Source organism: Megascapheus bottae, chromosome 12, assembly GCF_031878675.1.
Source record: "Megascapheus bottae isolate mThoBot1 chromosome 12, mThoBot2.hap1, whole genome shotgun sequence".
In the NCBI taxonomy this organism is placed as follows: domain Eukaryota; kingdom Metazoa; phylum Chordata; class Mammalia; order Rodentia; family Geomyidae; genus Megascapheus; species Megascapheus bottae.
The window spans coordinates 43,053,811-43,068,258 of record NC_143520.1 but is presented as its reverse complement, the minus strand read 5'-3'; the positions used below and the strand labels follow the sequence as shown (position 1 = coordinate 43,068,258).

The following is a 14,448-nucleotide window of genomic DNA, read 5'->3' as shown; positions in this document are numbered from 1 at the left end:
TTAATATTGTAATAAGTTAACTTTTTTGGTTGCTATGTAGGGACGCAAAATAAAAAGCACCAAAGAATAATTGCTAAGTACATTTCTAGCTTAAGAGGGGCAGGAAAGGTAATTGTGTCTGGAAAGTTTTTAGGTATACATTTGCTCAGTATAATCAATGAAATCGGCATGCTTTAAACTTTATGTGCAATTTTCTTCCATTTCATGCCATGTGGATACATTCATGATTCCTTGGGTAGGCTGAAATTCTATCAACCTTGATAAACCTTACCATTCTTTAATTTCAAAGACCACTGGTTTGGTTAACAAAGTAACACGGACTAAATTATCATTTTATTGCTAACTTTTATTTCATTGTTTAAATTCCGGCTAATGTATTAAAAGACTGCATTTCTGCTTATGTGGAAATCTTGCTTGGTTGGCACTGAACCTGCAGAAAGCAAACCTCTCTCCTTATGGGTGATTCAAGGGGGTACCCTCCACATCACACCCTCTTTTCCAAGGAGTTACCTGTTCAAAAGTTCCGTCATAAAGGTATCTTTTGTTGAACCTGAAACGGGAGTGGGTTTATTTTTCTGTTCAAACTTCACTGGGTTGTAAATGTCTTGTGATGTCTTCAGATACTTGCTTTGGAAACTACTGTCTGAACTCTCTATTGACTTAGTGTCTCTTTTAAGTTCATGTTCCATCTCACATGGGAATTCAGGCTTCTTTCTCTCTTTTTTTCTCTCTGGTTTTAGTTGTTTGTTTCCAAACCCCAAGCCCTTTGTATCTTTCTTTTCAGCTTTGGTTTTGGAAACATCAATTTTCCTGCTACTGAGAGCTGGAAGACGACTCTTCCGAAACCCAAACCAGCTCGCAAAAGAAGGCCCGGCCTTCGGTTTGGCTTCCACAGATGTGGACTTTGTTTGCACTTGGCCCTTTTCCACATTTTCCTGAATGCACAACATGACTTTTTCTTCAATTGTGGGTGAGAGGGGGGTCTCTGGGCTCATAGCACCAGTTCCAATTGTACAGGCATCTGGATGCCTTCCAGAAGCTTCCAACTTGTCCATCCTGCTTATTTCCAAATCGCTTGGATTCTGTGTCCTCCCTAGGGCCTGCAGGATTCCAGGGCAGTCTGTTGTGGTAGCTGAACACCTGCAGGGCTCACTGCCTTGTTCCTCAGGTACACACACCTGGGGACTTTGCCCTTGAACACAGGCTTGCTGTTCTTCTGTTCCAGGCAGAGCAAGGAGCCCTTCACTCCTTGGGTGAATCCTCAAAGGCAACTTGCTGGGGCTTCCCTGCTGGCTGCCTGAGCTGCTTGTGCTTCCCAGTGAGGCCTGCCTGGAGAAAGGGTGCTTAGGGGACCTCCCAGAGATAGGGAGGCTGTCCTGTGTGTGAGCAGAAGGGCTCTTGTTGGGGGAGCCATCTGTGGAGGTGCTCTGCCTGGTGAGAGAGTTTCCCCTCTCCACAGTGTTGGTAATAATCTGGGTCCGGATTTTGCCTGGCCCTTCCGTGGGAGGTGTGGAAGGCTTGTCTCCTGAGTGGGCGCTGAAGCTCTGGCTCCGGGCTTTGGCACCATTCATGCCCAGAGCTGGTTTTAGGTGAGGTTTGCTTGAAGAGAGTGATCTTTTCACTGGTCTGTTTTCCATTCCCTCTCTCCTTTCATCTCCATGGATGCCACTGTCCAAGGACTCAAGCTGAGCTGTTTCCAGGAGCAGCCCAGTGGCTGCCCTGTCTGTCACTTGTAAACCCAGAATTGCTGTGTGCCTTTCACCACCTGATGTCTCCAGGGCTGTGGGACTCCTGCAGTCCTTGGGCTTAGGCTTGCTTGTGGCCACATGGCTCTTAGAGGCCTCATTTAAACTGTCCTTTTCCTGCTTCCCTGGTACGGTGGGACTTTTCCTGAGCAACTGGGGTGACTTCATGAGAACTTTGAGTCCTACTGGGAGGTGTGTTTTCAGTCCTTTCTCATGAGTGTTCTGACGACCATGTGGTGTATTATGGCTTTTGGAAGAGGAGGGAGAAGAGGAGCAAAAGGACGGACCATTAACCTGAGATGATGGTGACTCATTATCCCCCGAGGAGGAAGGCTTGGGGCATGTTGGGGTAGTGTCATCCAACTGTCCTTTTCTTCCTGGAGAAACACTTTTGAAGGATGGTATCTCTAGAGGCTTAAGAGATGAAGAACAAGTCTTGAGTGCCTGGAACCCTGTGTCTGTGTGTGTGGCCCCAGGTGTTTGGTGAGGAGAGGTCTTGGGGATATTTCTCTTTGGAGAGACCTTTGGAGGCCCCGGGGCCACCATAGCAAATGAACTGGAAGGTGCATGGGTGGCACATTTCGTGTGAATCATGGCCTCCATGGAGGCCAGAGGCGGAGTGGAAATAGGCTTTTTAAAGGCCATGGAAGGTTTCTTCTTCGGTGATTCTGTCATGATGTGACTGGAAATGGCAGGAGCAGAGGATCCTTTTGGGAGCGGGGAGCTAAATCCTGTCCTTGCTGTGTCGTTGGGGGTGACCCTGGTTTCGGACTTGGGCGATAAGGGTGATCGACTTTCATGACTGGGCTTGAGTAACTGGGACACAGACCTGTCTGGAGGGGATGGTAGGGGGGCAGGGTTCACCCCAGCCTCTGGCCCAGAATCATTGTGTTTGTCCCTTGTAGGGGGTTCCCCATTGTCTTCAGGCTCTATGAGGGGCCTTGACTGTGATCCTGGAGTCTGACTCTTAGGGCAGTACACCCACTCCCTCTTGCTTGGTATTTTGGAGCTATGGGGACTGTGGGCAAGGTGTTTTGGAATGTGTGGATCTGCTCTTATGCCACAGAGGGGTCCTGGGTTCTCTGTTTTCATGAATCTTGAGAGTTTTCCTGGAGGAAAGCCAGGTAATTTCTCCAGATTCACTGCACTAGAGGAAGGGATAAGTGTGGAGGCTTCAGGCTCTATCATCCTTGATTTCTGAGGTGAAGACTTGCCCCTGGCAGGGATTTTTGTCTGACTTTGCTTTTGACAAATACCTATGGGCACCAAAGACCTAGAATTGCTCTGGCATGACATATTGTGTGTTAGATTGGCCGGCTTCTGTTGAGAGGTGCTTGGAGCAACTGTTCTAAAATGGAAAGTGTCCTTGGGCACTTCAGGAACATCGCCCATCTCAGCTTTTGGAATGTTTCTCTCCATTTCCTCCTCAGGACTCCTCAAGAAGGGATAATCTCTCTCAACAGCTCCTGGCTGTAAATGAGCAATTCCCTGAGGTAAAAGTTCAGTATGTTCTGCCTTAGATCCAGCAGGGGCTGTGTTGATAGAAATATCATCCCTGGTGACAGTGACAACTCCAGTCTGGTGTGAGCTGAATTCAACAGGCTCACCATTTTCTGCATCGAATATCACAGTAATGCATTCCTCTGAAGAAGTCCTTTTCACAACCCTTTGCTGTTTAATGAAACTAAATGTCTTTGGCCTGGTCTCCAAGCAGTTGGGTACTTGTTTTTCTTCTTCATCTGGAGACCCACGTTCAGATTTTCCAAATCCCATGAGGTTGTTCAGGTTCTCCATGGATTTGTCTGTGTCACCAGTCAAGGACAGGTCTGATGGGCTTCTCTCATCACTGCTCTCTATGTGCAACCCATCCAGGGCTTCATTGTCATCAGCGTCTGAAAGCTGGAGATTGACTGCAGTGCAGTCATGGCCTTGACTGTGTAGATTCTTCTCTCTCTGCACCCATGATTCCTGCATATCTGGGTGCTGCTTCCTTTCCAAGAGACAGTGACTAGCACAACGAGCCAATCTTTCAGGTATTTCCCTGGGGTAGACCACAGCAGAAGCTTCTGAAAAGTGTTTTTCATGTGGCTCCCACCCAAACAGGCTGTCAGAAACACTGTGGGTTAACTTACTGCCATGTAGCCTGCAGCCCTGGTATGGAAGTGTTTGCAACAGTGCTAAGGAAGAAGAGTCTTCATCGGCATCCTCGTGAGAATCTGTATCGTAGGTGAATGTCATGTGGGGCTCCTTGCAGGGGCTCCTCATTCCAGCTGGATTGCAGGGAGGATAGTCCTTGAGGCTGCTGCTCTTAATTCCTGGAGAATATATTCCTTCATTTGAGTTCATGCAATCTTTGTAACCCCATTTGGTGATCACTGATGGGGGTTCAAGTAACACTTTCCGTTTCTGTAGCTTCCTTAACCCTTCCAAAATGTGGCTTTCTTTGATTCGGGTTGGAGGTAGTTCATCTGCAGGACTAGCAAAGCCACTTGGGAGTGAAGAATCAATATTCAGTCTTTTATCCCAGTTCTGTGATGACTGCTAAGAAAGAAAAGTAGATATCAGGAAAGATTGAACCAAGAGGAATAGAGGGGATATATCTAATCAAAGGACATTATATGGAAATACCATAATGAAATCCTTTGGCTCAATTAATATAGTTAAAAAGGAAATGATTGAATCATTCAGATCACAAGTATACAAAAGGAAAAGCCTGCCAGTAGACTTAATTTGTGTAATTAATGAATAAGTATGCAATGTTAAGTATGCAGTGTTAAGTATGTGATAAGCACTGATTTTTGTCAGGTTCTGTGCTAAGTACCACAGGAAAATAAGTAGAAGGTAGAAATTTCACCTTCAAGAACTAGAACACGCAGAGGGGAGAAGGGAACTTAACCACAAAAATCTGTCTATCAAGGGAACAAATGCGAAGTATACATAAAGTGGGCATTCCAGAGGTTCAGACATCTATTTGGAAATGCTATGAACAGTATACAGGAAAGCCACTTAAAAATTACCTAGTGCTTGAAAGACTCAGAAATTGCCTTTAGGATAAAAATGAAAAGAAAGTGCTTTCTCAGTAGAAGAAATAAAATGGTCAGGGAGATATGTTCGAGGTGTAATCAGGGAATGATCCAAAGACAATATGACCTCAACTCACCATAGAAGGCCAGGGAGAAACAGAGAGGGAGGAGTCAGAAAAATAAAATAATGCAGTGACTCTCTCTCTCTCTCTCTCTCTCTCTCTCTCTCTCTCTCTCTCTCTCTCTCTCTCTCTCTCTCTGTGTGTGTGTGTGTGTGTGTGTGTGTGTGTGTGTGTGTGTGTATGTGTGTGTGTGTGTGCATGTGTACCAGCACTGGGGATTTGAATTCAGGCCTTGAGATCTCATTTGGCTTTTTCCACTCTAGGCTGGATCTCTACCACTTGAACCACACCTCTACTTCTATTTTTTTTTTCTTAATTGGAGGTAAGAGTTTTGTGGATTTGTCTGCCTGGATTTGCTTTGATCTATAGATTTCAACCTCCTAAGATTACAGGTATGAGCTACCAGAATCTTTATATCCTTCCTATTCTAATATATTTATACTTCTTTGGCTTCATGAATATCTCTGAACATTTTCTGAAGTTGTTATTTACATGTGTGTGCTTCTACATATATACTTACACATAACTGCTGGTCATTGTCTGTTAGAACCTTAGGGTAATTATTCATCTACTAACTTACAAAGAACAGTGTCCTTCCCTTCCTTTCCAAATGTCAGCTTCAGCTTTTGAAAAGTATATGAGAAATAATGCAGGCAAAAGATCATCGTCCATACATTTGCATTTCTTATCCTTTCGGCAACCAGGAAAGGAAAGGTAGAGGAGAGAACGGATGGGTACTGAGCATGTGATCTATACCATCCGTTTATACACTGCTTTGGCTGCATTATCAGATCACCTTAGGGAGACATTATCTCTCCCATTTTACTGCAGAAAACCCTGAGATTCATCAAGCCTGATCTGGAGAAGATGGCAGAAATAGGACCTCTGAAGCAGACATCTGAAACCTGTTTTCCCCAGTACTTTCTCCACTGTCACTGACAGTTTTTGGCTTAGTACAAAAAGGGCTGGAGGAAATGTGAATGTGGGCAGTTGAAATCTAAAGTCTGTGTCACTAATCTCTGTGCTACACTGCCAAGTTAGGCTTAGCTTTCAGTATCCTGTCCATGTGCTTCAGCATCATGAGGGAGCCTACAGCTTCCCTGGCACTGTTTTCTTCAGCGGAATTTTCAGTATAAATAACAAACCAATACTTGGGGAAAAGAAAATTATCCCCCCTTTTTTCAAAAAATGTCATATATTTACTTGTGAATAACTTTAGGGAAAGTCTGGTAACTACACAGGAACACTCTATATCAATATGGGATACCCCCGCCAATTGCAAATGTTAACCACATGCTCAAATGCAGAGTGCTTAAAGAGTGAGAAATTTCCACTGGAATCTAGGTTTTGGAATAATAAGCTGGGAAAATTCACTAGTATCTAAGGTATTCTTGTTATCAACAACACACACATGCTCATTTGCTTTCAAGTTACATTATTTATATTCTCTGGAAAACTCAAGTTTAGAGTTTTAGGGGACAGATGCCATTTGGTGATGCTGACTCCTCTCATGCTCTTTCTCTACAGCATTAAAAGCTCCTTTGGAAATCAAAATAAACATCATTCGGTGGGTCTGATTATTTTAGACTGACCAGAGAGAAGGCTACTACAGCGTAAGGATTTCCATGATCCTGATGTCATATTGACATTAAGGAGGAGAAGCCAAGGAAAAGTGGCCTGTGAGCTGTTGGAAGAGGCAAATTTGTTTAACCCACAAAAGGCTGCTCAGCCCCTGCCCACCCATTTCTTTCTACCCTTCCAGAGCCCATGCTGTGCTTTGTTTAGTAGTAGCAAACCTCCTGGTGAGATCAGCCACATTTCTCCATCAGCTTTCCACGGGAGATTATGGTATTTAATAACCTGTGAAAGGTTCACACTCACCTTGAAACTTAAAGCCAGACATAACTGTGAGTGTCTTCTGTGGGAGAAAGGGTGAAATGGCCTGATTTTTCCCCTAAGCTACTGTGTTCTTTGTGGGGGCAATATTGGAGAGAGTAGTTTTAGGGAAATGGATGGATGGCTCAAGATTGCTAACACACACACACACACACACACACACACACACACACACCCCATATATATATATATGTATATATATATATATATATATATATAGTTGGTCTTAATGGGAGCAATCTCATTTAAAAAAAAAAAGGCCTAACCCCTCTCTATCTTGGACTCAATAAGTCTAGTAAAACAGGACCTTTAAGAGTGAAGCTTCTGGAACTAACTGATTGATTCTGTCATGTACTGCTTTTGAACTCTTGAGCTTGTTAATACACTTTTAAAACTTTAAATGCTTCATATGTAAAATGGGGAGAACAGGAGAACCTCTCCAATAGCCTTTTGTGAGATTTCATAAGCTAGTATTTGTACAAAGCTCTAGGGCAATAATTCATTAACTAGAGCCAAATTTCTCCATGTGGAGCAGGGTAGTGAATTTCACGAAGGCTTCCTTTTTGTCCTAAAATAAATAAATAATATCTCCCAAATAAATAAATAAATAATATCTCCCAAAATATTGTGAGCTTAAGAAAAGCTGGGTCATGCATCAATAATAATAATTATCATTATTATTCAAGATACTGCTGTATTTCCATTCAGATTCATATTATTTGCACTGCTGTATTTTCATTCAGATTCATATTATTTGCACTTACTACAGGAGTTCATACTAAGGGAACACATGGTTCCAGGGATATAGTGTAGATATTATTGAAATAATACGATAAGAAATTCCTTGCTAGTCTAGATCTAGCTTGCTGGGTCCCTGTGAACCAGTATTGCCCATTGAGATGTAATAGGTATACACCAACTCCATAACCATACTAGGGTGGCTACTTGAGTGTGCATAGAACTTTTTATTCCTGCCTTTCAAAGCAGATAGTCCCTCATATCATCATGTGTCTATAACTGGGAGAATTTCAGCTAAAATTATAAAGGAAGCAAGAAGTTTGAAGGAAGGAAAGAGAAGAAGATATGAGAGAAAGAAATGAGCAGATAAAGGAAAGGGCTATAGGATCCAGAAACATTCCAAGATAGCAAAGACAGAGCGAGGAAACTTTCCCAAACATCTTCCCAGTATGATACATGCCAGGACCCTGGCAGTCATTATTCAAAGTGAACAATTCCTAGAGAAAGCAATTTTGATAATGCAGCAGGTTCTCTATTTTGCATTAGAAGAATGAGACCAAGGGAATACCCTCAAATGAAAGGTTGAAGTGAGTTCCTGTTCAGTGGATGACAAAAATACTCCCTCCCCAATATATTTTGGGAGTTACAGAATTTTCCTGGTTCCTGCTTTGCTGAAAACATAAACCAAATTTACCCAACTGGTAAAAAAAATGACTTCCCAGTATTCTGATTTGGGATTTCCAATTCTCATGTAATCTGCTTTGCTTCAACTTTGTGGGACTGACAAATAGCTTTTTCAATATACTTGGCTTGTGCCAGCGTGCAAAGAAATTTCTTCAGTGTATGAAAAAGTCTTCAGTTGTGTGAGCCCAGGTTATTTTCAAGGGGCGTAGTTATGCATAAACCTGCATATGATCTCTTTGTATTTGAGTAGAAATAGGACCATCTTCACTAAAGCCATGTCCCTACTGTCTAACATAATATTTTCTCTCTGTGACTTATAGTCAAATCATGTTTTATGAGCTTCTAGCACTGATAAGTAGAAACCAAATTTTTGCTTCTTAGTTCTCCTTCTATCCTCTCACTCCAGGTCAAATTCTACCTGAAGGTGGTTCTTTTCTGGTCCCCTCACATGACATATTATGCAAGGGGGCCTTACCCTCTTTCTGAGGTTCTTCCCATCATGCCATGTGTAGGAGGAGCTACTGGAGTATTCACTGCAGGTGCTTGAAAGAGACAGTTCACTGCTGCTGCAGCTCTTTCCAGTGTACAGAGGACCAGGGATGATGACGCCCAAGCCAGGGCATTTCAACACAGTTGTTCCTGGTTTTGCATTTACTTGGAGTTCCTAAAAGAGAGACACAATCTGAACAAAATTGTAAAGAGAGAGACAGGAGAGAGAAAATACCAACTGAAGGACATAGTGATTGGTTTAAAAACACAGACTAGACCCAGAGAGTCTACAGGTTCTAATCTCAGCTCTGCTTCTCACTGTATGGCTACAGGGAAATTATAAGCTACATTTTCCTTTCAAAAATGAATAACAGAGGCCAGGAGCATGGCCTAGTGGTAGCTTGCTCGCCTCGCATGCACGAAACCCTGGGTTGAATTCCCCAGAACCACATTACACAGAAGAGGCCGAAAGTAGAGCTGTGGCACAAGTGGTAGAACACTAGTCTTAAGCAAAAAGTATGGATTCAAGGACAGTGCCCAGGCCTGAGTTCAAGCCCCAGGACTGGAAAAAATGAATAACAACAATACTGGATGATGGCAAGAGTACACAAAGTTCTAGATGTGAAGATACAGATGCTATAGCCCAGTGTCTGGCCTACAGTAGATGCTCAGGTATTACAAGCTAACAACATTATTATACAAAAGTATCCTAATGTTGGTTTCACATTTTATCACAATGGTGAGAAAATCACACCAATATCAAAACACAAGTCAAGATCCGGAGGTATAGCTGAGTGGTGGAACGGTGACTAGCATGTGGGAGGTCCTAGTTCAATCTTTGTAGCACTGTAAACAAAATTATTGCTTACATGTCACAACTGGAAGAAGACAAAATCAAATGCAAAGCTATATTGTTCAGGATTATAAGCAGGAGGTAGCCAGTCTAGAGCTGGCTATGTACCATCAACAAATATACAACCTTGAGCACAGATCAACTTCCATGAGGTCTTACTATCTTCCTGTAGACTTCTGGCTCTGATGGTATTATTCTAGTTTGTGCATCAATGCTTGCATCCTATCTGTGCCACTTATAAGAAAACACACACAGCAAACATGAAGCTAGGTTATCACTTCAAAAGATATGATTTTTGGGACTCACTTGGCTGTCTAAATGTAACCCTGAAGAAGGTTCAGGCTGTTAGAATTCTGGTTGGGTAACATATAAAGTGGTAAATATCCAAGCTAATCCTGACAGACACATTATAGGCCTCTCATGTAACAAATGAAGCTTTACACACTGGACAGGCTAAATTAATTTAGCATCTCAACCACTGAGAATAGAATCTCTCTATTACCGTCTAATTCCAGCCACCTATCCATAGAAAGCTTTGTTTCAGAAGCTTTTCAATGAGAAGCCATCTGTCTTTGTGGCACTTACAGAGCAGCAAAGCCTCTTACTTATGCAATGTATTGACACTTTATGGGTGTCTTTAGTACCTGAGTACTTATCACTGTTTTCCAAATGCAATTTCAACTGATAGTGACTGAACACCTGCTTGGGGTTTGAAAGTAAAGACTGCATGAGAGTACTTACGGTAAGTATTAAACTCTGACATGATGTTTAATTTGCTTGCTAATCAATATCCATAGTGCTTAATGATTTTAACTGCTGGCTATCAATATTTTATTTTTATACATAGCCATAAGTTTAAGTAATCTAAAAATGCCAAGAGTTTTCAATATACTATTTCTGTGCTCCTGAAATTGGGTTCTAACCATGAAAGAAGAAACCTGTCGTAAAATCCAGCTTTCAGCAATATGTATTGATGGATGCCTTTGAATATTGCTAGGTGTCACTTAGTTAAAGGGAATTCATATTGGTATCACAACAGATGCCTAGAGCTAGTGGCTGTATCTTGCAGGAATGACTTGCATTTAAGACTCTGCTATGGAAAATGTACTGGAAGGCACCCTGAACAAACTTTCAGCAGAACTGTGTTAGACTCCTCTCTGCCTGTGTGCTTTCTAATATCTCCATCCCCTGTTCTCTCCTATTTTGCCGTTTCAGTAATCTGCTGGTGTTTTTCTTTATGGCTGCCTCTGCGTTTCTTGGTGTGTCTATTCTCCAGGGAGATATTTTATCTGAGTTATTTCAGGTGACCCAGAGTTAAACATCTCCAATGATACTTCACATTGGACTCAGCTTCCAGGAATAGTCTGTATGCTGCTTTTTCCCAGGGAACTGAACACTTATGTGTGAATCCCTTTGCTTCCCCACCTATCCCTTGCCATTCTGGCTGTCAAAACTATGCTTTTACAGCTCACTTCTCATGCTCTTTGATGCCTAAACTCTCATGTCCAGTCATCACTCATTTGTGTGCCCCCACTGCGACTGTATTACCATTCCAGGAATCTGGAACATAGAAGATGGGTTGATGGGAGAAGCAACCCCTGACTCTATCTTAGCCTTGACTTTGAATGCTCAGTTGTAATTGAAGGGTACTTGGGGGATGTGATGAAGGCACATCAATGCCATGTGAGGAATGGTAGGGCAGAGATATGCTTTTTATATTTTAAGGTGCACATAGATTATCTAGTATCTAGTGATCTAGCTAACATCCAGATTTTGATTCAGTTGCTCTGCCATAAGATCTAACCCATGTGTAAAAGTTTAACTGTTCAAGTGTTTTGATGCTACTGGTTTGTGATCAGTGCTTTGAGCAGCCAGTCTTTGGGACTCATTGATATTTGAGTTTAAAATATTTTCCAGAATAGAATTTCTGACAGCATGGCTACAGAGTGATCTATCTCCCCCCTCCTCTCTCTTTCTGTCTCTCTCTCTCTCTCTCTCTCTCTTCTTTTTTTTTTTTTTTTTGCCAGTCCTGGGCTTGAGCTCAGGGCCTGAGCACTGTCCTTGGACTTTCTCAAGGTTAGAGCTCTACCACTTGAGCCTCAGCACCACTTCCGGCTTTTTTGTATGTATGTGGTACCAAGGAATCAAACCCGGGTCTTCGTGCATGCTAGGCAAGCACTTTAACCACTAGGCCAAACTCCCTGCCCTCTCTCTCTCTCTCTTTCTCTCTCTCTCTTCTCCAGACACATTCCTTCATTAGCATGCAATGGTCATGTTAGAGATAATGTACTCTAGAGAACAAGTTGAGCACTTGAACTCCAAGGCCATATGGAAGGTTGGAAACCTGGGGCTTTCTCTCCATAGACCTATGAGCTTGGGAAAAATTGCTTAGTCTATGTGTGCCTCAGTTTCATTCTTTGCAAATTGAGTTAAGAAATGTGCTCACTACAAAAGGTAACTGAGGCCTGAGTATCTTCTGATAACACATACGTCAGGTCTTAGCTCTTCAACTAGACCCAAGCTTCCTAGTCTCTTTTAAAGATTGTATTTTAGAGCATTTAGGTAGCCTGTTAATATTTGAGGTCTTGAACATCAGTGGTGAAATAATGATGTGAAAATGAAAGTACCTGAAAGTGGGTCCTCAAAGCCCTGTGCTCCCAGGGCTTGCCAAGTATGTCTGGAGAGACATACTTGTAGATAATTTCCTCAGTCAACATATCACATTTGCCACAGGTTTCTGTGGCATGGGCTTGTTTATTAAGACAGAAGAGAAAAGTTCTAAAGCAACAGATATTTATTGTTCCATGGTGGTAGCAGGGACTATGACACACAAACTTTGAAAGAGAGAAGGAACTTGTTAACCTACATCTAAATGGGAAATTTGAGACATCAAGGTTTTACTCTCCTATTGAGGGTAAACCTGCCAACACAGCATTCTGATTCCAGACCTATCTCTTAGCCATAATGCAATAGTGGCAAGTAATGCCAAGGAACAATCCCATATGAACGAAAGTCCCAGAGACATGCAGTACTCCACAAATCCCATTGAGCTCAGACGTCTAAAAGAAATAGATTACACTTATGATTAAACTGCTTTATTGTTGAAAAGTTGGTATGGGCTTTGATTGCAACACTATCATGTACTGGTTTAATTAGCAAAACACATGTTGTTTATTTTATTCAAGATATCAATTTCTCATTGTGTAGAATGAATCATTATTTTGAATGATTCATGTATTTGAATATCCTCACTATGAGAAATACAACTTAAAAGCTGTAATTTTAGTTAAATACACACACACACAGACACACACAAATGAGAGAGAGAGAAAAAAAAAAGCCAAGAATTGGGTAAAAATTCACACTTTAAAAAGATTCCTGATGTGTATACCATAATGTAGGTTAGGTTAGACCCCTTTAGAATTTTATGGACAGCATTCCCCCTGAGAATTCATTCAACTTAACTCAAGAAAAGTTACCTTAAATACAGAATTATCCTGCCTACAACTGACAAAAATTGACAACAAAATTAAAATTCCAGCTACCTACAAATGATGATACCATTTTTTCTCATTTTATTTTTTATTATCGAGGTAATGTATAGAGGGATTACAGTTAGATTTGCCAGATAGTAGGTATATTACTTCTCACACACTGATACCCCTTCTTATATTTTTGTTTCCATTTCCTTCCCCTCACCCCCTCTCAATCATCTTGTTTTCCCCCTTCCCCTTCTTATTTCAATTAAACAAATAACATATATACAATATACCAGGTTGATAACATTTTTTTAAACCTAGCCTTTTTCCTGATGTACTTACATGGCTATTAGGTTCTTTTTTAGTTACTCTACGTCAGTGAGAGTTAAAAGCCATGCTGCTGAAAGTTTTGTCAAATAAGCACAATGCTAACCCGAGAGAAAGGAGAAAAATGCAGAGCCCATGAATTTTTAAAAGTTCATACATAATATATCATAAAAGTAGTATGAATAATATGGGACATGGGTTTTAATAAAAAGCTCCTTGACCATTTCTCAGGGATGCTGAGATGTAATCAATACCTAAAAAGGTATCTTGGGGACAAAGCCAAGATTTATGGCATTTTTACCAAGAGTGACACTCTCTGCTTACTATGTCAGCTGGGGGACACATTATTGGACTTCAGAGAACTCAAGAAAGAAAGACATTTCTCTCTGCCTGATACTACTTCAAGGATGAACTTTATGGTTCATTTGTGACATCATATTTGATGGGAAGAAAACAACCTAAACAAGTGCTCCAAAGACAACAGAGAAACTCACGTGTAGCTCAGTATCAATTCCAGACTGGGTCGGACTTTGGCTTCTTTCCACCTCTGAGAGCAAATCTCCAGATGAAAGATCTAAGATGCGTGAGTGAAGTTTCTAGTGAAAACCAAACAACAATATCAAATAGAGATACTTTGTTTCAAAACTCTTGCTTAGGACAGTTAAAAATCTTAAAAGAATCCACATTTTCAGATCACAAAACACAATACAAAAAACTAAAAAACATGTATTACAGATGTGTACATTACATTCTACAAATAGTAAGTGATCACATGTTTGCAGACTGTCAATCTTCCTGGGAAAGTAAGTAACCAGGAAAAAATAAGTAGTAGCTGGGAGCTAAGTGACAAGGAAAGCACTAATACCTTAATAGACTTATGGGCTAGAATAAAAATTAATTTTTGATATTCTCATTAAAAAATCTGTCACCAAGTTAACCTTTTGATATTGAGCAGTGGTTAAAAATCTGAGCAAATAATTATAAATGTGACCTTATTTCTATACAGCACGGATCTTGTGAAATTTTCCCTTGGACACATTTTAACTCAAAGTCATTAGCATCATCTGTTAGGAACAATTAATGGGAATAGAA

The 14,448-nt window shown here is 41.2% G+C and overlaps 1 protein-coding gene across 3 annotated transcripts in view; it reads right to left on the bottom strand.

Moving 5' to 3' along the window:
- Nckap5 (NCK associated protein 5) overlaps positions 1-14,448 on the bottom strand; it is an 864,637-nt gene that overhangs the window by 103,559 nt on the left and 746,630 nt on the right. For all 3 annotated transcript variants that reach the window (XM_090342913.1, XM_090342914.1, XM_090342915.1), the window contains 3 exons: positions 13,851-13,952; positions 8,684-8,872; positions 511-4,286 (listed from right to left, as the gene is read on the bottom strand). In XM_090342913.1, the coding sequence (XP_090199039.1) occupies positions 511-4,286; positions 8,684-8,872; positions 13,851-13,952 (4,067 nt within the window). The remainder of the gene's footprint in view (positions 1-510; positions 4,287-8,683; positions 8,873-13,850; positions 13,953-14,448) is intronic.